The sequence below is a fragment of the Trichoplusia ni genome, chromosome 9 (genome assembly GCF_003590095.1).
Source record: "Trichoplusia ni isolate ovarian cell line Hi5 chromosome 9, tn1, whole genome shotgun sequence".
Classification (NCBI taxonomy): domain Eukaryota; kingdom Metazoa; phylum Arthropoda; class Insecta; order Lepidoptera; family Noctuidae; genus Trichoplusia; species Trichoplusia ni.
Window position 1 is genome coordinate 12,762,386 of NC_039486.1, and position 20,802 is coordinate 12,783,187.

Genomic DNA, 20,802 nt, shown 5'->3' on the forward strand with positions numbered 1-20,802 from the left:
AGTACTTTATTTTAAGAATATTTATTTTCCTAATAAAAGTTTATAAATTAATAGCCGTTCATATATTATAATAAAGTTCGCTCCATTGGAGGATAACAATTTAACTTTATGTGCCTACATTGCCACATAGTAAGTAGGTCAGTATATTTATTTAGTTTTACTACAAAAATACCTTTCGCATATTTCAGTCAGATTCACATATTTTATTTCATGTTTCACGTAACCTCTGAAGGAGTTTGAATTTTGGGAGGAACTTGTAACTTCAGATCGGTAAGTTATTTCATTAATGTTATTGGACGGATACGTGTAAGCTGTCTTATCCCTCTCAAAGTTGCTATCGGTAACGCAACTTGTCAACATATTTTTCAATGGCGCGATAGCGAGACGGTGGCATCGCCTCCTTGAGCATCTGTTTGAAGCGCATGTCCTCGCCCAGCGCCTGGCAGAGCTGCCGTGCGTGCAGCCTGGTGTCAGCGTTGGCGTCAGCGAGCAGCTCGCCCGCCGCGCGCAGCAGGGCCCCGCGCGGCTCGGAGGGCAGCGCGAGGGTGCGCGCGGCCCCGGCGTGGCGCACCAGCCGCGCCAGGGCCGCCGCCGCGGCCGCGCGCAAAGGGCCCGCGCGGTGGGCGGCGCCGCGCCGCGTCAGCGCCAGCACCGCCCGCACCTCGCTGCCGCCGCACGCCAGCCGCACCAGCGCACTCGCAGCGTCAGCCCGTAGAAATCTATTGACGTCGGCGCATCGTTCCAGCAATGCGCTGGCCGCTTCTTCTAGCTCGGGTTCAAGCGCTCGTCCGCGGTGCTCGTACAGCGCGCCCAGCGTGCAGCAGGCGGCGCGCGCCACCCGCGAGCGCAGGGAGCGCACGTGCGTGGCGGCCGAGCGGGCGGCGCCGCGCCAGCTGGCGGCGGGCGCGCGGGCCGCGGGGTCGGCGGCCAGGCGCTCGGTCTCGGCGAGCCCGCTGACGATGACCTCCCAGTCCTCGTGTCGCGCCGGCACGATGCACTCGGCGAGCGCGGTGCGCACGTCCCGCTCGCTGGGCTGCTTCTGCTCCTCGTAAGCGTCGCTGATGGGCTCCGGCGACTGATTTCTGCTCCGTGCTGGAGTAGCTGGCTTACTCCTAGGCGGCGTAGGCGAGGGTCGAGCGCTTTCTGCCTTTCTTACCGGAGAAACCTCGACAACAGTACTGGTAGATTCAAGAGATTCATGTCCAGTAGAAGCCCCGTCGCTTCCTGCTACAGGGGGCGGTGATGGTTCAGGTTTTAATGACAACCTTCCACTACGTGGCGAAGGGTTGGATTTTTCAGAATAATCTTCCACCTGGATGGAGGGCGAGCGCGGAGGAGATGATACAGTATTCTGCGCTTCGTTTTCTGCAAAATTCACTTCTTTAGAGCCGTTGTTTAATTTAGCATCAGTTTCGTCTTTGAAAGACTTCTTTTCCGCTTCTACTTCGTCGTAGCTGGTAAGCGCGCTCGAGTCTCTGTGAACAAAAACATATTTATTTAATTGTAACACGAGGTTTGTTTGTTTACGTGCGAGTCGGCGATCGGGTCGTAATTTACCGCGTGTGCAGGGGTAGGTCGGCGACGAGGTCGAGCGCGAGGGCGGGGGGCGAGGGCTGCACGGCGGGGCGGGGGCAGCAGCAGCGCAACATGACGCCGGGCGCGTGCCGCCGCGGCGTCTCCGCGACTGACGCCCGCCGCGCCTCGCCCGCCGCCGACTCTACCACGCGTTACTTCCATGTAGGTTCACCCTACCACTCGCGATCAATTGGCCCTATGTTGATGAACTCACTATACCTGCATATTATGCAGATTAGCTCGACGGAACTGAGCCAGTCGGCAAAGAAGCCATTAGTCAACCACTCGTAGTCCGTGGTATGAGTAAGTCTCAATTAGTCAGCACACGCTGAACTGATATTTTCAGAAATCTAGATTACTTATTGCAGTAGATTTACATGCCCCAGTACATTATTTCAGCATATAAAGGTGGTTGTGCCCGTATGTACTAAGTAGTAATTTAATAACATTAATTGACGTTTAAGGACTGTTAGCTGGTGTTTGCTGGGCACGAATGTAGAGCGATCACTCGATAACGTAAATAGGTCGTCTTGTCGGTGGTTCATAAACGCTCTGAATGAAAGTGGGACAATAATTTAACTACAAAATGTAGGTTAGTGGTGGCACGCTATTACATCCATTACTCTGGACTGTGCGTTGTGAGGGCTCAGGGCGTTTAACTAAGAACACACTCACACATCTAACCTTTGTTTAATACCTAATGAACCGTCACATTTGATAAGGGTCAGGCTGATTTAGCTTTAAGCATTAAATATAAAGCAGGTTGGAATGTTAGGGTACCTAATCAATTTTCTCGATTACTTCAATTCGATAAATTGATAGCATACACGCTACACTTAGCGTGTAAGCTTATGGGTAAAGTACTGACATTTGTATCGTGAAGCCTTGAATTAGGTAAAGTACCTAATGGACATAGAAGAAGTCTTCTAATCGTACATCTGTTAACTAATATTGGTAATCTAAAAGTATGTAACACTTTTAGATAAAAAACTCGAAACAATAGTTTCACACCTATTAAAATGGCTAACTTATTGGCTCTACAATCTTCAAGGGTGCTACAACATTACGTCGCGTCATGACATCCCCTTGCCACGCGACCACAACTCACACCCTTAATGTCCCTTACCACGCCTAAACTGTTCTAAACTTTTGTTCTGGAGTTCAAATTCTCCGTAAAATGTTTGTCGGTTGACATATTGTTAGAGGTCGTATAAGTTTTTTCCAAAGGTGTTAGCTACGCGGCTCGAGTGTTTCACCCCATAATTCTTTAATATCGATTGCTAGATTTGTTAGTCAGACTACAGGGTAGGGGTGAGTGACTCTACAGTGTAATTGGCGTCGTAATTGGCGGGAACATTTACATAGATAACATCGCGCGCTGCCGGTCAGCTGGTTGTCCAAATCCTGAATACAGAATTGGGGTACGAATTAAGATGATTTTATTGATAATGTGACCTCAATCGTTCCTGCTCAAGGTTTACTCGAATTAAGGTGTTTTGATTGCTGTCAACAATAATAAACCTTGGCTATACCGTGATAACACCTAACATTTTACTGGTTGTAACTTGTAGTTTTTATAGTCAGACACTGAGACCGATTCAATGCCGTATTAAGCCAGAGCGGGGAGCGACCTGTAGCAAATTCGGCAAAATGGCCCTTTTGGTTCCCTACCAAATTGTGTCTTCATAAGCAAACTCAATTTTTAAAATGTTGCCAGTCTATGCTATGTGGTTAGCTGGTCCGAATTTTTTTCGACCAACCCATATCTGCTGGGCAAAGGCCACTCACGCCCCTTTGCCATTGATCTTTCTTCAGGACTTTTCCGTAAAGGAGTCGAACTCAGGTTTGGTTCGTTCGTTCCGTTGATATTTTGGCATAACGACAAGTAGCCCGAGACAAAATCTTAAAAACTACGAATCAAAATTTTTGTAGTAGAAAACGTTGAGACAAAGTAGTTAATAAGAAAATCTAAAGTTCTGAATTGCTGTACTTAGTTATAGCTCCTAACATACAATAATTTATTCAGTACAATTTCTAAGTCTAGAATGATAAAATAATTGCTGTAGGCATTAATAATGTATACACGTAATTGCTTTTGAAGGTGAGAAGTTAAATGCGAAGATACTGACTAACCTAACGTTGTACGGCGGGAGCACAAAACTACAAAAAGTTTAATAGAGGTAAAATTTCGTCTGTGCTTTATATTGAAAGTATTCTCGAGAAGAAATAATTGTGACCCATTAAACAAGATTGTAATGAATTGGGTGGGTGTGTTCTTTCATTGATTTTACATATTTATTGCATTTCATACACAGTAAATGTAAATCACGTTACTATTAAGTGAAGAGCTCAAACCCACTGACCACGACGACGTGTCGTAGGTTGGATCCACGCGGAGAATTTGTATTACCTACGAATACTTGTTCTGAATCTGGGTGTATTGAAACAAGGAAGTCCTAACTGCGGAAGGCGGTTTAAAAAAAAATAGTATACGTGGATACATGGTAATAATTGCCTGTTGTAAAGTTTGACGACTGCAAAATCTAAACAGTTCTCCTTGACAATTTCACTTGTACCTACCAATTAGTAACGGTTGCCCGGGAGGTCACGCCGGACATTGAAACTTAACCCCGGAAAATCAATCCATTACAGGGCTAAAGGCATTGTTTAATTATGCAGTGTTTCTTCGAGCAAACCTCACAACAGCTTATAAGCGGAACTCCAGTTGTATTAGTTCTCACAATTTGAAGGTCACTGTTCTGAATGGCACTTGACTTAGGGTAGGAAACTTTGTTCATAGTTATTGCTTGTTATGAAATCTTGGAGTTTCATTGCTTAATTTTATTGAGGGCTGGTTGTTTGTTGAAAGTTTTCCTATTCTACAACTTAATTTTCAGCGATTTCAGATTAAATCGCCAGTCGAGTGTTTTTGATTGCGTAGATGTGTTTCAAGCAATTTGAAGATCGATAAAACGTGATTTGTGGATAACGTATTGGTAAGTCAAATTAAAAATGCCAATTTTACGCCTGTGACTGATAAGTACATTACACCAACCGACACCGTAGGGCAAAAGAAAACTGGACTTTTATCGACTGGAACCATACACAGTTTCCTGATTGACTGTTTTGCCGCTTCTTGTTGTATCTGGTCAACATCGAACTTTCCTCTCAGCCTCAGATTGATTGAGGCACACTTTATTCTTCGTAGTCAAATCAATAGGAAAACATCACGTGGAGACCTACCGCCACGTCTTAAAGCAGTATTCCTGTGGGTGTGAAAGAGATATTATGTCGCTCTACGCAGTGTATTGCAATGTCACGCTCTCACAACCATTTTAATATTACTTCAAGACGTGGTTATATTCGACTCTGTAAATGATACTATAGGTACTGACCTGTCACTTAGAGGAATCGGAGACAGACGCTTCAGAATGTAGTCTCTACCAGGCTGCGATGCACCTGTGAAGTTACATCAATATTACAACCTACCTCTTTCTTTGCCAACAATAACATTAATTCTCTATCTATCGATATTATGTAATGTTATATTATGCGTTGTTTTCATAAAATAAGTGTGAGTCTACAATCCTGCAAAGTCATGTCAATTAATTTAAAACTTGACCATCAAAGTACAACGTACTTTATTTCTATTTACAAAACGATCGAAACCAATTACAATTTGATTGAAATCCACAATAATTGGAGTTCGCTGCCATTCAAAACACACACAGTCGACCTTATTATTTTTCTTCTATTTTCCGTCTCGTCGTAGGTAATGAAGGTTGGCCAGTCAACTCTAGATTTAACATTTTCTCTGCGTGCTATTGTTGGCCCTTTATGTTCATTTAGTAACGCAAGTCTTGTATCAGATACGAGACGATTAAGGGTCATTATCCAACGAAAGGGTTGCGGCCAGTAACTTCTTAATATACGTAGTAAAGTTTCCGGTTCCAAAAAAAAACAATATCTAAATTCAAAATCATTTTTAATATAAAGACGCTACCGGCCACTGCTCTGTCGGTGGGATTGACCCTAAAACTCCAAAAGAATATCTTTGTGTTCGCTAAGTTTATGAATTTGAAATCAAGAGCTTTAACAAAAGCTTCCAGTCATACCAGGGCTTGGGTCACTTATACACGAAAAGCGATTTAAATCTTCTACTTAGAATGAGTTTTATTATTGGCAACACGTAACGAACGTCAAGAATCATTTTTCTTCATCTTACCAGGTAAGGGTGCCGAATCTGGTAGAGGCCTCAATCTCCTTGGAGGAAGTGGCGCGGCTGGGGGAGGGGTAGACCGTGCACGACGTCGAACTGGTACTGGTAACTGAGAGCTCCTGGGCCAAAAGGAAATTCTGTTTAGTCAAGTACTTTTGAGGTTTTGTTCCATATTTTTATTAATATTTATGGTGGTATACTATGCTGTCTTACTTAGTGACATGGCTGGGTCTGATGTTTTCAACAGGTCGACTCAACCGTTCCCTCAACTGCAACAAAGGAAAATAATAAACAACAGCATCTGGTCCTAATTTTTCCAGCCCACCTTAGTAATAGTCTAGCTACACAAAGAATTTAACCAAATTGTACAAAGAATAAATACGATACTTTGCTCAATAGCTTTTTAGGTATACCAACCATATTCCACTTGTCTATAATAAGGATACCAGGACAAGGGCGATGTTTTAAAACTTAGTTTTGTTCTTGAATTATCCCAGTAGTATATACGTCGCAGTCCTTCCATAAGCGACAGGTCAATATGGGACAAGACCAAAGAGACTACACCTCTCCCACTAACCTTATTACAAAAGACATCGGCTCTTGCTGTGCCGGCCAGTCTCCTCCTGACGGCGGACAGCACGGCGGCTGGGCCGGCTGCCCGCGCCAAGCACAGCGTGGCTCGTAGCTGAGCACTTTGAATTTCCTCCGTATCTCCGGATACCTAGGGTGGTAACATTTTGTGTTAAACGGCTAGGCTTAATTTTACCAAACGAAAGCTTGTATGCTCAAGTCTGCATCAACATTGCGCTTCTCTGTTTACTGAACCTTCTTTAAACTTTAGTTTAAGTTAACAATTTAATTTCGATACCCGCATTCTGTACTAAAAAAAGGTCAAGTGTATAACGACTAAATTAATATATCGTAAATAAATCATTACTTACCCCGATCATACTCGGATCAAATATCAAGTCGACGATGTGGTGCAGGGCCAGCCTCTGTAAGAGTGCATGTGGAAGGGCTGCAGGCAAGGGCTCCCTGGCCATCCGCGATATCAGCGCGGGCAGGAGTTGCCGGGCGCAGTCGCTGCTTGCACCCCGCACTAGGGCACACACTGCACCCTCCGCCGGGGCTCTTGCTGCTGCGACCTGGTGTCAAAAATCGCAAATTAAGAAATAATAAATAATATGCCCTTTAAAAAATCTGTTACATGACGAAACAGTAATTTTAATTAGTGGTGCTTGTGCATTTCTTCGGATAGTTTGAGCAAATCATGATCATGAAATCTTGGCAAAAATTTAGTGCAAATGCAAACACACGGACTGATACCAACCTACTTATCCGTGGTATTGAAAATGTCTAGACATTATATGTGGTGCCGGTGTATTTATAATAGCTACCTGCACATAATACGCGATACTGGTAGCGAAGTACTGTATTTTTATCAGCAACTTAGACACGCGAAGCAAATAGGGTTCGTCCCTATTAAAGCAGATTCATAAAGTAAATTTAACGACGACAATTATAGTGGTAGGCAGGTCGTTAACACATAAAAACTACTAAAATAATTACTCTACATTGGTTTTAGTGCCCATATGCTATTCGGCACCTAAATAATTAAAAGGTTATAGCTATGGCCCGACTTCTTACTGGCCACGCATTTAGCCACTAAACATTTTGGAGGTTTACACTTTCGCAAGAGTAAGAAATAATTCTACAATCTAAAACAGATATGCTATGGTGTAATTTTAATTTGGTCTGAAACAACCACTATATTAAGTACTAAGTATGTAAAAACAAATTAGGATCTTCAATTCGACATATCACAATAATTTTACTATTTAGGACCTTCCCTAACCCTCCCCCATAAAGTACTAGCTTATGAATTATCATAAATATTTGTTTTAGTTTATCGTGTAAGCTGTACCTACAGTATGCGAGGAGTGAAAAGCATAACAAATGAAGCTAAAATGCGGGCAAACAGGATTTGATTTGCACTTCAAATTTTTGTGTTTAGTGTTTGATAACAAACTAAATAGTTAAGAATCTGAATTAACCAGTCTCATAATAATAGTTCTTTAATTCATCTTCTTGTGATGGATAATTTAATTGAAATCAACTGTTATCAGAGAACCTATACTTTTTTCACGGCACAAATTTTCTAAAAAGATGAATAAAGAAGCACAGCACACATCACGGCATTTAAACCCATCCATACATAGATCTAATTAACCATAAGAGTCCTTTTGCCTTGACTTATTGTCCCATACCTCGTCGCTAAGAGCCCACATGTGCTGCACGAGGGAGTATGCCGCAGGCTCCACCTTCCTCACGCTGCTGGTTTCCAGTAACGTGCTGTGGAGCTGGTCTGCTGCCCTCACTGCCGCTATCCAGTTCTCCTAACATTCGAAGAGAAAATAGACTTGTCATCTCCTATACTTTCAGTTAAAGTAGGAACAGTTTTTAGAAGTGTTAGCTGATCAATGAACGACTTTCATTAAAATTTCATCAGCTAATTAGGGCTGTAGCCGCTGTAGTTAGTAATTCTTTCGTGCGAAGTTCAACAAGTTGCGATATTTTTTTATAACACGGGCATTATAATGATTAGGGTACTTAATTAACTTGTTACCGTGTTGTGCAGCTGATCAGACACGTGTTGCGGCACAACGCCCAGCTCTTCCCAGTCGTAGTGCGCCCGAAGGGGAGTTGGAGTTCGTGGAGTTAAAATGTCGGTCTCCTTTGGTGGTGACGATGCCAGAAGACTTAACACGAACCTAAATATCCGAAAAGATTTCAACGCCTGTATTTTATGTAATCAAACTGGGTACATTGAATTACCATATTATAAGTAATTGACTCACCCGTCGCGCTCCAACTCAACCCTTGTTTGATGACGCCGCGGTGAGACAGAAGGACTTCTCTGTAAGTTGTGAAGTACCTCTACTTCTTTGTGAGGCTCCACAGGGCTACGAGAACTTCGTCCGGATTTCTCCGGAGAACGCACTTCACCCAAGGACAACGCAAGTCCGGAAATTTCTTGGGATTTACCATCTTGCTCATCGTTCTTCAATCTGAAGTAATCGTACAACTCACTCAAAGATTTTGACTTTAATTTTACCCCATTATATTTCGCTATTTGAACTTGGGTTTGCGTTTTATTTGGAATAACTGGTAACGGAATACCGCTCTTTTTTGCTTGTTTCATCTGAGATTCTCTTTCTAATGCCTCGCGTCTTATTTCGTTCATTCTGTTTACTATGACAGGGGTTACAGAAGACGTGATTTCTTTGAAATTATCCTTTCTCAAATACTGGTTCGGGTTCGGTTTACTGTCCTGTATGTTATCATCCTCGCTTGTTAAAAGGTTGTCGCTATCAGGTGTCCTTATTTTCACACTCTCGCCGCCAAAACGCACTTTTTTAACCACAACATCAGTATCCTCGGAGTCACCATCACTGTACTTCAACATATTCCTGTCCGAACTATCATAATCGTCTTCACTACCAGTATTCTTATCAGATTCAGTCTCATTCTCTTCCAAAACGGTCATTGTTATAGCTGTGTCAGAATCAAATTTTATCTCAGTTTCTATAATAACTTTCGCAAAATTGTTATTGTAAAGAGGTATAGATCCAAAAGAATCTTCCGAAGACGAGTCTGTTGATACCCGAATAGGCCCAGTATGGGAATTGTTAAACACATGATTAATTTTAACTAAAGGTTGGTTATTGTTGTTTCTATAGGAAGATTTCCGCGGTGCGTAATATACATCCATAGAATCCTCATCATAAGTTTCACATAGATGTCTAAACTTATCTTGTATCTTAGGATCTAATCGAGAAAGATATATCATGTAATCACGTGGCCCACATGCTCTTCGCAGCTTTAGAAGAGAGCGCTGTGCAACGTCTCTGTGGACAGGGTCAAATAGTTTTTCTCCTAGAACTTGAAATATTGGAAACATATCTAGGTGCGCGTGTCTTCTTTTAAGGATGCCCATGACTGAGGGAATTGATAATATCAAACCAGTAATAACGTTCACTTTTGTGTCAATGTTGGCGGAGTGAGGTCTAATGTTGTGATAGGAACATTTATCTAAAATCGCCCGCGCCGCACATTCTACATCTTCGCAATGTGTGCAGAAAACTTTCAGAGCATCGAGTGCAGCTTTACGAACATTAGGTGAGTTGTGTCCCAAGTTGTCGACCACCTGATCAAACGGGAATGACAGAGCATTTCCGGAGAGTGGCAGAAGATCGGCTAAGACTCGGAGTGCATGAAGACGCACTTCCCACTCGGGGTGTGTGAGGCGGTCCCGGATGGCCACGTAGAGCAGCTCCACATCAAGGTCGGGCGGCAAGGCCCGCGCCCGCAGCACGCGGTCCCACAGCGGAGCGAGCGGCGGCGGCGGTGTTTCGGGCAGTTGCATGGTGTTGGACTGACGGCGACGGCTCGCGTGCCCGGCCGGGCCGCGTCGCGACACACAACTGGGTTAATGGTCGGACGGTAAGCCACGCCGCCCCTGACCAATCGATGGAAACACATACCTACGTGCAACGGCTACGGGTATACGCGAACATGTATACATGTGGTTACTTTAACATAATAATACTTGCCGATTACCATAATACTAATTTGCATAAAAGTATACCCTCTGAAGCCAGCGAAACCGTCCCATTTTCCATGTGTTTTACAGGTGATTATTTTTAATAAAGTCGGGGTAATCTGTCAATTCAAATCGAGAAGTTGTAAACGTGAACAAAAGTTTTTACTGAGAAACCAAGCGATACCTATGGAATTAAAATTATGATGAATGCAATGCGAGCGTGTGATTATAAATATAGTACTTATATGAATGTGTTACCTAAGTAGGGTGGTCTGATCCTAAGTAAGTAGATATTTATATAACTAATGGGTTTATTTCGTAAGAAAAGTAACAAGAAGGTAAGTGGGTAATAATGTTATTAAGTAGGGTAAAATGAATGCCATGAGTGCCACGTTCATTGGGTTTACCTAAATACCGATCCCATTATTCGCATTTTCAATCACGCATTGACCCTTTTAAGTGAAAATGGAATCTATAAAACCGTATAACTTTTACAGCTAACTATATTGAAGAGGGCTTTATATCAATGACAATTTTGACACCAAGGCCAGAACCTTCGAATGTAAAGCCAAAAGGAAACCTTGAGGAGGCCTTGGGGTGCGTTACAAAACAATGCAGAAAAACTTGCTAAAATACCTTCGATTAATTCTCTGCCGCCTATGGCGTTGTTAACTTATTTTTAAATATTTTTGCAAGTTCATGGTTTTCGCACATACCAAATAATTTCTTTAATAAAAATGTTTCGTAAGAATTCTCAATTTGGAATAACTTAATCAATTAAGTTTTGTTTAATATGATATTTGTTAACAAGCATTGCAATATAACACATCTCTTTCGGAACAAGCCTTAAAAGTTAGTGTCCTTACTTGGAGTGTCTCACAAACCGGGCAAAATTACCCAATTTCTCACAAAAAAATAGGTAGGGCCTAACTACCCACCGAAAAACTGGTAAAGAGAATCGTGCAGGTGCGGATTTGTATTATTTATTTATTAAACAGTTTACATTAACATTTAATTTAACATAAAACCAGTTGTTAACAGTTTGTGTTTAATCCTCTACATTCTATCGTGACTACAATATAAACTATTTTTACAACAACGTATTTATCCTGACTGACGTCCTGTTAGCCTCGAATAAATTTAGTAAAAATCTTTCCAGTTAAATATCTGGTTCCGGAAATCATATTTTCTAAAATAAGAAACTTAAATTGGGTATTTTGTACTTAGCTACTAATATACATTTCCGGATCCGAATTTCCACATTTATAAGTCGGAAAAATCGTTGTGAAGTGAAAATATAATAAATAATCTTAAAATTAAACGTACCTAACTCTTTGATAATCTTATCAAAGACTCCTTCGTATTTACGAAGGAGTAACGAAACGTGCTCCAGCGCCATGTTTATTTTGTTAAATGTCAATTTTACTCAGCTTGTGAGACGTGTGGAGGACGATTCGTTTATTGTTTTTTTTTATACCAAACAATTATTTCTAAAATCATCGATGAAGTCTTTCAAAGTAAAACATGTGAATATTTTGGCAGTGAAAATACAAAGGACAACCTATTACAGAAATATGCATTCGTGATGACAATTTATTATAGTGTGAGTGCGGATCAAAGATAATGCCGACAAGATGAAGCTTTTATCGTTGTTATTTATGATTACGACGAGTTTCGGCGTCCGTGTGATCCTTGCTCAAAGCGATAACTGTACTAGAACTAACAGTCGTGGTGATTACAAATTATGTGTTCGCAAGCTATCAGATACTTTAGCTAGCAAGTTCAGTGAAATAGTGGTAAAGGAACTCGGCAGCGAGTATACAGCGCACTTCGAGATCCGAACCGCTTATAAAGTGAGCCGCTATCAAACCACTGACGATGAAGTCCTCAACAGTATTGTGGAGAAGCTCAGCTACAAGCTATCGTCGGCTACGAACATACTTCGTGACATGAACAATGTAATTAACGACAACAGTACTCCGTCCTTCACGCATCCCTGTCCATTCAACTCTATTCGTAAGTCTGTATTTATTAAGAGTTTCAATGTATACGAGAATTTGCCTTCTCAAGATCCTAAAAATAAAATTATGGGGCGTTTTAAGGATTTAAAAGTTAAGAGACAATATTTCCTATCTCACATGGACTACGCTACTGATAAGGATTGTACAACAATGCCACACTCTAACTTGAGGTACTTATATCATAAGATAGTGCATCCTGATCCTAAGCTAGTTGTGTTTATAATTGATAACAATATGAGAGAGGACTCATTACAGCATGCTGTGCATGTTGCTAAAGAGACAGTTTATGCTCTGCAGGACTCAGATATGATAGCTCTCAAGATGACAAACATGACAGAATTTCATAAATTTGAAGATACATGCAGCACAGATGGTATGTCTGACTTAGGAAATGCTACAGAAAACAACAAATTATTGTTGAAAGAATACTTGTCTTCCCTAGATGTTGCTTCCAGTAATGTTTCACCTCTGACATTAAATAAAGAGCTCAAAAAGTTGTTATTACAAAAAGATTTACCTCATCGTAAACTATTCATTTTTTTGACGGACACAAAGGTTTTAAAGAATGAAACATGGCTCAAAATATTTCCATACTCTTCAAGCAAGGAGGATAACTTAAAGTTTGCTATTGGCTTAATTTATGAGAATCAAGCTGATAAGAACAGTTCTTTAGGTATATTACATATTGACAAGTGGCATACTCACACCAACAACCATTCTGTAATGAGGCTACATATCAATGATACTGGTGTTGTTGGGCAGGTAGCTTCTGCATTCATTTCTCTGCTACCCGGACATTATGGCAGCAAAGAGATTAAAATAGAAGGACCAATATGGGAGGCTACAGAAAGAGACTTTATGATATCTTTAGTGTTACCCACCACTGGTGGAGTGCTTGGTTTAGACTTATATTGGTCAGACCTTGCAGAGGACATTGTGTACTTCAAGGGCACAAATGAACGAAAAAGAGCCTTTGTCATGGACTTTTCAGGTATTGTTTTAATGCATACTTTCTTTCCTAGGCCAGAATCAGCTTCAGATAAAATAAAGTTTACTAAATTGGAGAATGTAGAGACATACTCATTTATATCAACAGTAAAAGAAAAGATGTTATTGAATAATGTGGGAAATTTAACCATGTCAGAACAAAACTCTACCAAATCAATCATTTACTCTTGGAAATGGATAGGGAATCTGTACATTGTCTGTATTGTATCCGAGAGATTAGAACCAGCTGTGTTTAACAAAACTAACATATTTTTTACTAGGAGTAATAAGGAGATATTGTTCCATAGGTTGGATTTATTTCCTCCTAAAGCAGGAAAAATGTGTAGGCATTTTAAACAGATAGCTACTATTGATCAGGGTACAGTGTATTTAAGTCCATCTAGTTTTCAATCCCCATTCACTTACTTATATGATATGGGTGATGGGCAGGAAGCAGTCACATACATGCAGAACTACCTGGCTTACTTAAAGAGTGTAGCTCATGGCCTCCTCTCCAATCCAGGTCTTAAAAACGAAATTCAGCAAGATGTTGGATTTCTCAACTCTATTTTATCATTCTACAAAAGACAACACTTGCATGGACCATACTCTAAATACATAGTGAGAAGGTATGCAGTTACAGAGAGTGGAGTCCTGGTGATGTTCCCTGGAACTGTGCTGGAGTATGATTATGAGCCAGTGAGGAGGCCATGGTATACATATGCATTAGAGAACCCTGACAAAATCATTCTCACACCTCCCAACTTAGATGTTGGTGGAGCTGGATATGTGGTGTCCATATCATATGCTGTAAAAAGTTCCTTCTACCCAACTATGGTTGTTTCAATGGATGTTACTATGGGATTTTTATACAAACTTCTTATTGATAGTTTACCTCTCTGTGCCATGTCTTATGTTAAATGTTTTATAATGAATAATCGAGGCTATTTGGTATCACATCCTGGGCTAATGGACCCCAATAGCTCAGGTCCTATAGAACAACAGCATATTACTCACAAGGAATCCATGATTGCTATTGATATGTTGAATCACAAGGGTTTTGTTACTAAAAGACTGTGTAATAATTTTTACGACAAAACTATACAGCGGTTTTATGAATTTAATACTTCTCTGCCTAATGTGCTCTCTAATGTAGTGTCAGGAGATCATTGTGTTCATTATTACATAGCTGCCATACCTGGCACCAATGCTTTTATTGGTCTAGTCAACGCGTCCTGCAGCGTCGGCGCTTTCTGTCCCTGCAGTATGGTAGACCGTCTTTGTCTAAATTGCAATCGTATGGAACAAACCGAATGCGAGTGCCCATGTGAATGTAGTTCAGAACTTTACGAGTGTCCAAACTCAAATGTTTCACGATTTAATCAAGATATAGCACTTTGTGGAATGATGCTGGAAAACAATAACCACAAGTCACATTACTTCCATAATTTCGCTGAGAACTTAAAATCTTGTTTCGATTTCCAATGCGAAACTTATTTGACACACTCGTCTTGTTTAGGTGTTCTGGGTTGTGAATGGTGTCAGATAGATGCCGATGGCAGAACAACGTTATCGGCGCCATTCTGTACTTCCCAATCAACTTGCTTCAATGGCGTTTTAGGCGCCGTCACTCCTTACGGGGAGGGAACTCTAGGACATGTGAACAGAGACGCTTTTGGCAACTATTCTGCTATCGGTCCGATCGCAGGATGCATTGTAACTGTAAGCTTAGTTATTGCCGTTGCCATATATTGTTATAGACAAAACGTCACTACTGCTAGTTGCCACAATTTATATGTGGATGGTCCGGCTGAGACTTGGCACGATGCTGATGTCCAAATGAGTCACTTGCAATCGGATGATATGCACGACCAGTCGGGTCAAGACAAACTGTTGCCAGCCATGGAGATAGAAGCTCCTATATCACCGTACAGAGTCGTAACGGGGTACAGGAGACCGCACACGGCTGGCGGCTCCGATCATGGCTATTCAACCATGACGCCTCATGAAGATTCAGAGGCTACAGGGTTCTCAGTAAATGAGCCAATCGTTTTATCAGACGACACAAAATCTGACGTAAGCTGTCCTCTACCAGCTAAAATAAAGCCCAGGTTAAAAGCTGGTGATTTGAATATAACTGTCCTGCCATGCGGCAAGAACAGTATTATAGCCCCTGTCACTGTGCATAGACATATGGAAGCGTCGTAGTAGTATAAGTGATTAAATAAATCTACCTCTGTGTATATAATAATTATTAATGTTGTGTTATTTTTGTATAATGTGATACAATTAATTTGCTAACATTTTAATTCTTTGTTCTATTTTTGTCTGATCAAGTACTTAGATAACAGTTCAATATCATACAGTAACTAATTTTACTTAAACATTTGGTGCTCTTTATGTACTTTGTTATAAGAATTATTTTATAATTTAATGATGGTATTTAATATTGATGTTCCATAATAATCTAAATCAGAATGTGTATAAAATGATTTTGGTCTATATAGATAATTTGTTAAATACTTGGTACTTAATCTAATCTTTATCAAGATAATCTTAAAACATGTTTATAATGGCCTCATTAGATCGAACAAGAAGTCTTTAAGTTAGTACATTTAGCTGGTTTAAGCAGCGGCATTGTATCCTAACACTGGCAGCTTATTTTAAATGATAAGGATAACAAATCAGGTTGTATCATACAGGTCTTTAGCAATACGTAAGTTTTATATGTTGTATTGAATGTGTTAGCTTGTAAGATATATAAATTAATTTTTGATAAAACTAAAGTGCCAGTGCCTCCTGTATTATTAAGATATAAGCAAACTTATTTTTAAGACTGAACTTGATGTTGGCATTTATTTAATGTACCTATTAAATTTCATTTTATAACAACAGTATTTTATTTATTAATCATATCAAAAATGGAGCATACTCTTACATGGTATTTGACAAAACAAAACTGTTTAGCTCGTCAAACAAATTTCCGAAAAATATTGGATAAGTATTTATTTTTATCTCGTAAACGTAAGAGGGTAAACAATACAGGGTACGAAATTAAATTAAAATCTCGTGTGATGTCACTTTTCAGTGCGCTTTTTTCTAGCAAGTTATGTTTTAGCCCCCACCAACACAGTGCTTTTTATTTTCCTTAGCTTTTTAACATTGTAATTAAATGAAAAATACGTATTCAATATTTCTGGAAATCTTGGTGATGGACTAAACATTAATTTATATTATTAGATTAGTCACATAACTTATACCTAATATAAAACAAACTAAATTGTATTTATCGTATTTTATTTCAATAATTTGTTATACATATGAATAACCATAAATATACTGTTTCTCGTTATCACTAAGATCTAAATTGACATTTGAAGAAGTTTCTATCACATTTTTTACCATTCCTGTTTAAAGAGTGTTATTGTGTGTACAGGAAAGTAAATAGTTCTAATGTGGTTTTGGCTTATTGATTAGCTTATTTATTTTTATTGCCGAGTGACATTTGCGAAAATGAACAGGTCATTAGTGGTGTTTATTCATCTTCGAAGCGTATGTGCGTGTGTGTGGGCTGCGGCGAGGCGGGCGCGAGCGCGGGCGGGGCGGGGCGGGCGGCGCGCTGCTGCTCGGCCAGCAGGCGGCAGCGGCCGCGCGGGCGCCGCAGCAGCAGCGCGCCCTCGGCCAGCGCCCACTGCGCCTGCTCCTCCGCGCCCGACACCACGCGCGCGCTGCGCCCGCTGCCCGAGCAGTACTGCGGATACAACACAACAATATACTCGGGATTCTTTAAACAATATATCGAATCGATTGAACTCATCTTAAAAACATTTACCGCGGTTATTACTTCGACCTGGCAAATGTCGTCAGTATTAAAAGTAAGTTTAAAAAAATTGTCGAGATTAGAAAATTATGTTATCTTTTTTTAATTTGATTAAAAATTGCGATGCTTAAAACAAAAAAATATAAAAACAAAATAAAAACCTCTTCCGCCGCTTTTGGAGTATCGAATCTGATGATTGCTTCCGTCTGGCCTTCTTTGACATTGACATGTAATGCGTGAACGTTACTTCGTATCTATAACATGAATTTAGTTAAAATTTAATATGAGAATACTTGTATTACATACAAATAATTTCGTACTTTGAGTATTCCAACTAACCGTTCTCTTAGTAAGCCTCACGTCCAAACAAGGTTCAGGCAGTATTTCTTTCACAAATAACCCTGGCACTTTCTCTATGGAGGCTATGCTTTTCGAGCCCTCAACCGGAGCTGAAGGCAAACCTGGAATATAAAACCGTATTGCATTAATGCGTGTGAAGATCAAAACTTTGTTTGACAATAAACGAAAGACATATCGCGATCTGAAGATCGCGTACCCCTCAGGGGAAGATCAATTTGTCAGAGGCGACCACACTACATGGATCTCAAAGGTGTTTACATTGTGAATACTCATAAAATATATCTTAGTTCTACTCAAACTGGGTAAAAAGTATAAACTACGCATACCAGGGTCCACTTCAACAGAAGCCGCGGCAGGAGCAGGTATACTGGAGTACTGATGCTTCTTATTATGTAAGTTCGCCTTCATTTCCTTCATGTACTTTCGCTGCAGATTCAAGTACTTATTCCTAAGAGCTTTCCATTCTGACTTGGATAGGACTTGTAGACCCCACAATGCACCCCTTGGTGCTTCATTCTTGCTTAGGTTATTCTTAGCCTTGCTACGTTCTTTGGCAGTACGTTTCCTAGCTTTTTTCTTTCTTGGAGTGTCACCCTCTTTGCCTTCGTCGTGACTAGTCAACTCATCTTTTGATTCCAGATCTAATAGCTTGTTTTCCTGAAAAATAAGAGATGGATGGGTTTGTGCTGATTTTTAGGGTTCCTAGTTCTGTCACCAGACAGTGACAGCGAGATAGTCGAAATTTTCTTTCATTATACATTTATGTTGTCATCATAACAATAAATAATAAAGATTGAGTTTCAGCAACAGTTTTTAAGGTCATAATTTGAGTATGAAATAAATAAATTTGAGGGTACTTTGTTACACATGCAACTTGTTTTTCTCAAGCTTATTCATACGAAACTCTTCACCATTTTAAAGTATGTATGAGGTATCCATATTTACCTCTGTTGGAGTTGTAACACTTGCTATGCTTTTGTTTTCATCCTGAAATAAAAAATAAAGAAAATTAAAAACCTTTTACTTTTTTTATTATTTCATGCTTTGGTATTTAGGGAAGTAACTTTATCACTGTCCCAAAACCTCAGAAATCTGCTTACAATTTAGTTATTTTAATATGCTTATATGCAATCCAGTCAACAAGCTTTGTAGTTTCTAAAATCTATTTGAATGTAGAACCATAGGAAACCAACTGTTTATGTATTGTTAAATTAGATTATATCAGAGTGAAGAAGATAATAACAAAACTTACAGTAGGTGTTGGTGTTTCCACTCTCTTCTCACTATCAGACTCACTACCAAGCTTCAGCTCTAGACTCTTCTGAGGCATCTTCTTGTCCTTCTTCTTCTTCTTTTTAGGAGGCTCATAGTCTTCCTTAACCTCTTTATCTAACACATCATCAGAGGGCTCATCAACAGAAAACATCTTAATAGAAGACAGTTCCTCTGGTGGCATGCATGTGGGTAGTTTACAACCCATTTTGGTAAATGTGTTTATACATTTCTGGGCGTCTTCTGGCTTATCAAATTCTATGAAAGCGAAACCCTGTAATTAAGAAAAAATAAAACTTTAGTAATCAATAGAGATCAGAGGAAGAAGTTTATGTAAGTTGTGAATCACTCATTAGTGACTCCTGTGACCAACGATTTTTGAGAAGACTACATAATACCATGATACCAACCTATACATGTATCATGAGTGATGGCAAAGGCATATCACAAATAAAAGAGAAACTAAAACAAGATGTAATCTGTATAAATGAGGCTACGACTGTTAACATAATAAAATCAATTATGCTTTCTTGCTAAAAATATTTGAACCAATTAATGAAAACAGGCTACAATACAAGTATATGTCTGTCCACTCTGCAAAATAAATTTGCAGTAAAATGAATAGAAAAATAAACCAACCTTAATTTTCTGTGAATTTTTAAACTTTGGTAATGATATGTAGGCAACATGACCATAATCAGAGAAGACTCTTTGCAGCCACTCCCTGCTAGCCGTCACTGGAATAGATTCAACATAAACTGTCCTAGAGTCAGCATCATATGGTGCCACTGCCGTTTTCCTCTTGATCTGAAATGTGAGGTGATCATTATTTATTTTTTTATCTTATTTCAAATGCACTGCAACTGATAGAAGACTTTCTTCTGTCAATAATAATATATTGTCGACAAATTGGAACTAGTTATTTCTACCATAAAAATGAAAATAAGGGCAGAAAGCGTGTATCATATGAAAATTTTACCTTTAACTTATCTTCAGTCAATTCCAATAATTTAGAATTCTTCATAGCTTTTGCTATATCGGTAACATCTTGTGTTAATGTACGAATTTTGTTGAATTTGAGAAACATGTCCAAAGGCACGTAAGGGTTTCTTTTAACCAAGTCTGCGAGAAACCTATCTTTTGTTAAGTTTGCGTCGCTAAAGTAGAACTCCATTTGTTTGAGAATATTCTCATAGAGCTGTTTCTTGCGATGTCTAATTCGCTTTCGAGGACTGTGCTCATGTTTCACTTCTTGGTCAACGACGTCGGCGCTCTCAGATTCAGACATCTTGGAAAAAAACCTTGAAGTATATAAATTTGAGTTATATAGCGGTTTAAGTTATGAAAGCAAGTGTAATTTCGAAGAAAATAACTAAATAAACCATTCAACAAACCGTTTACGAAGTCTTATCTTACCGCTTGCTCACAAGTCACAAATGTCACGGTGACATTGACATTTAAGGAAATGGTTCCGATTGATGGATACATGGTAGTTAAACATTCGATACATCAAATGCTTTTAGGCGATTTACTAGAAAAAATTAATACATTTACTAAGTCTATGAGATAGATAAACCTTAATTCTAACTTTTATGCTATTCGATGAGTTTCTATCATTGTTCTAAAGTGATTGCATAATTTCCGAAAAGCTACATTATCAGTCCAGTTCCTTTCTTGGTTACCCGCGTTTTTGGAAAGTGAATAGATTGAAATAATTAAACTTATTTTCAAGTTTGCTGAAGCGTACAATGGAGTGATCCAGAATTTGTGTAATTGATTAATGTTATGTTCTTTTGAAGCACTTAGTCGATTTTGTTGATCTTGTCTTGGTTTTACCAGATGGCAAAGATTTGCATTTATACAGCCTTAGCGGCTTTAGTAACGTTTTGATAATTTTATAGTATCGGCACTAACGATTTGTTCAGTGGTTTGCAAATAACATTGT

The 20,802-nt window shown here is 39.7% G+C and overlaps 3 protein-coding genes across 5 annotated transcripts; 1 reads left to right on the top strand and 2 right to left on the bottom strand.

Annotated features, from left to right (window-relative positions):
• Nucleotides 1–31: 31 nt before the first annotated feature.
• LOC113497758 lies at nucleotides 32–11,107 on the bottom strand. The gene is made up of 9 exons (XM_026877459.1): nucleotides 8,653–11,107; nucleotides 8,421–8,565; nucleotides 8,062–8,190; nucleotides 6,736–6,939; nucleotides 6,372–6,515; nucleotides 6,008–6,063; nucleotides 5,801–5,913; nucleotides 4,971–5,034; nucleotides 32–1,475 (listed from the first exon to the last, which is right to left on the bottom strand). Exons 1-9 carry the CDS (start codon nucleotides 10,218–10,220, stop codon nucleotides 335–337), a joined length of 3,564 nt encoding a protein of 1,187 aa, XP_026733260.1. The 5' UTR covers nucleotides 10,221–11,107; the 3' UTR covers nucleotides 32–334.
• Nucleotides 11,108–11,783: 676 nt separating this feature from the next.
• LOC113497757 (VWFA and cache domain-containing protein CG16868) lies at nucleotides 11,784–16,297 on the top strand. Its single transcript, XM_026877458.1, has one exon. It carries the CDS (start codon nucleotides 12,032–12,034, stop codon nucleotides 15,611–15,613), a length of 3,582 nt encoding a protein of 1,193 aa, XP_026733259.1. The 5' UTR covers nucleotides 11,784–12,031; the 3' UTR covers nucleotides 15,614–16,297.
• A 388-nt stretch (nucleotides 16,298–16,685) lies between these two features.
• LOC113497759 (la-related protein 7-like) lies at nucleotides 16,686–20,318 on the bottom strand. Of its 3 annotated transcripts, XM_026877463.1 has the most exons (10): nucleotides 20,240–20,317; nucleotides 19,837–20,158; nucleotides 19,497–19,664; nucleotides 18,838–19,131; nucleotides 18,531–18,572; nucleotides 17,912–18,242; nucleotides 17,565–17,686; nucleotides 17,387–17,479; nucleotides 17,153–17,156; nucleotides 16,686–16,998 (listed from the first exon to the last, which is right to left on the bottom strand). In XM_026877463.1, exons 2-10 carry the CDS (start codon nucleotides 20,143–20,145, stop codon nucleotides 16,931–16,933), a joined length of 1,431 nt encoding a protein of 476 aa, XP_026733264.1. In that variant the 5' UTR covers nucleotides 20,146–20,158; nucleotides 20,240–20,317; the 3' UTR covers nucleotides 16,686–16,930. The 3 variants fall into 3 exon arrangements, with proteins under 3 accessions (XP_026733264.1, XP_026733263.1, XP_026733261.1); XM_026877462.1 differs by having other exon boundaries at nucleotides 16,686–17,156; nucleotides 20,252–20,318; XM_026877460.1 differs by having other exon boundaries at nucleotides 16,686–17,156.
• Between the last annotated feature and the right edge of the window lie 484 nt (nucleotides 20,319–20,802).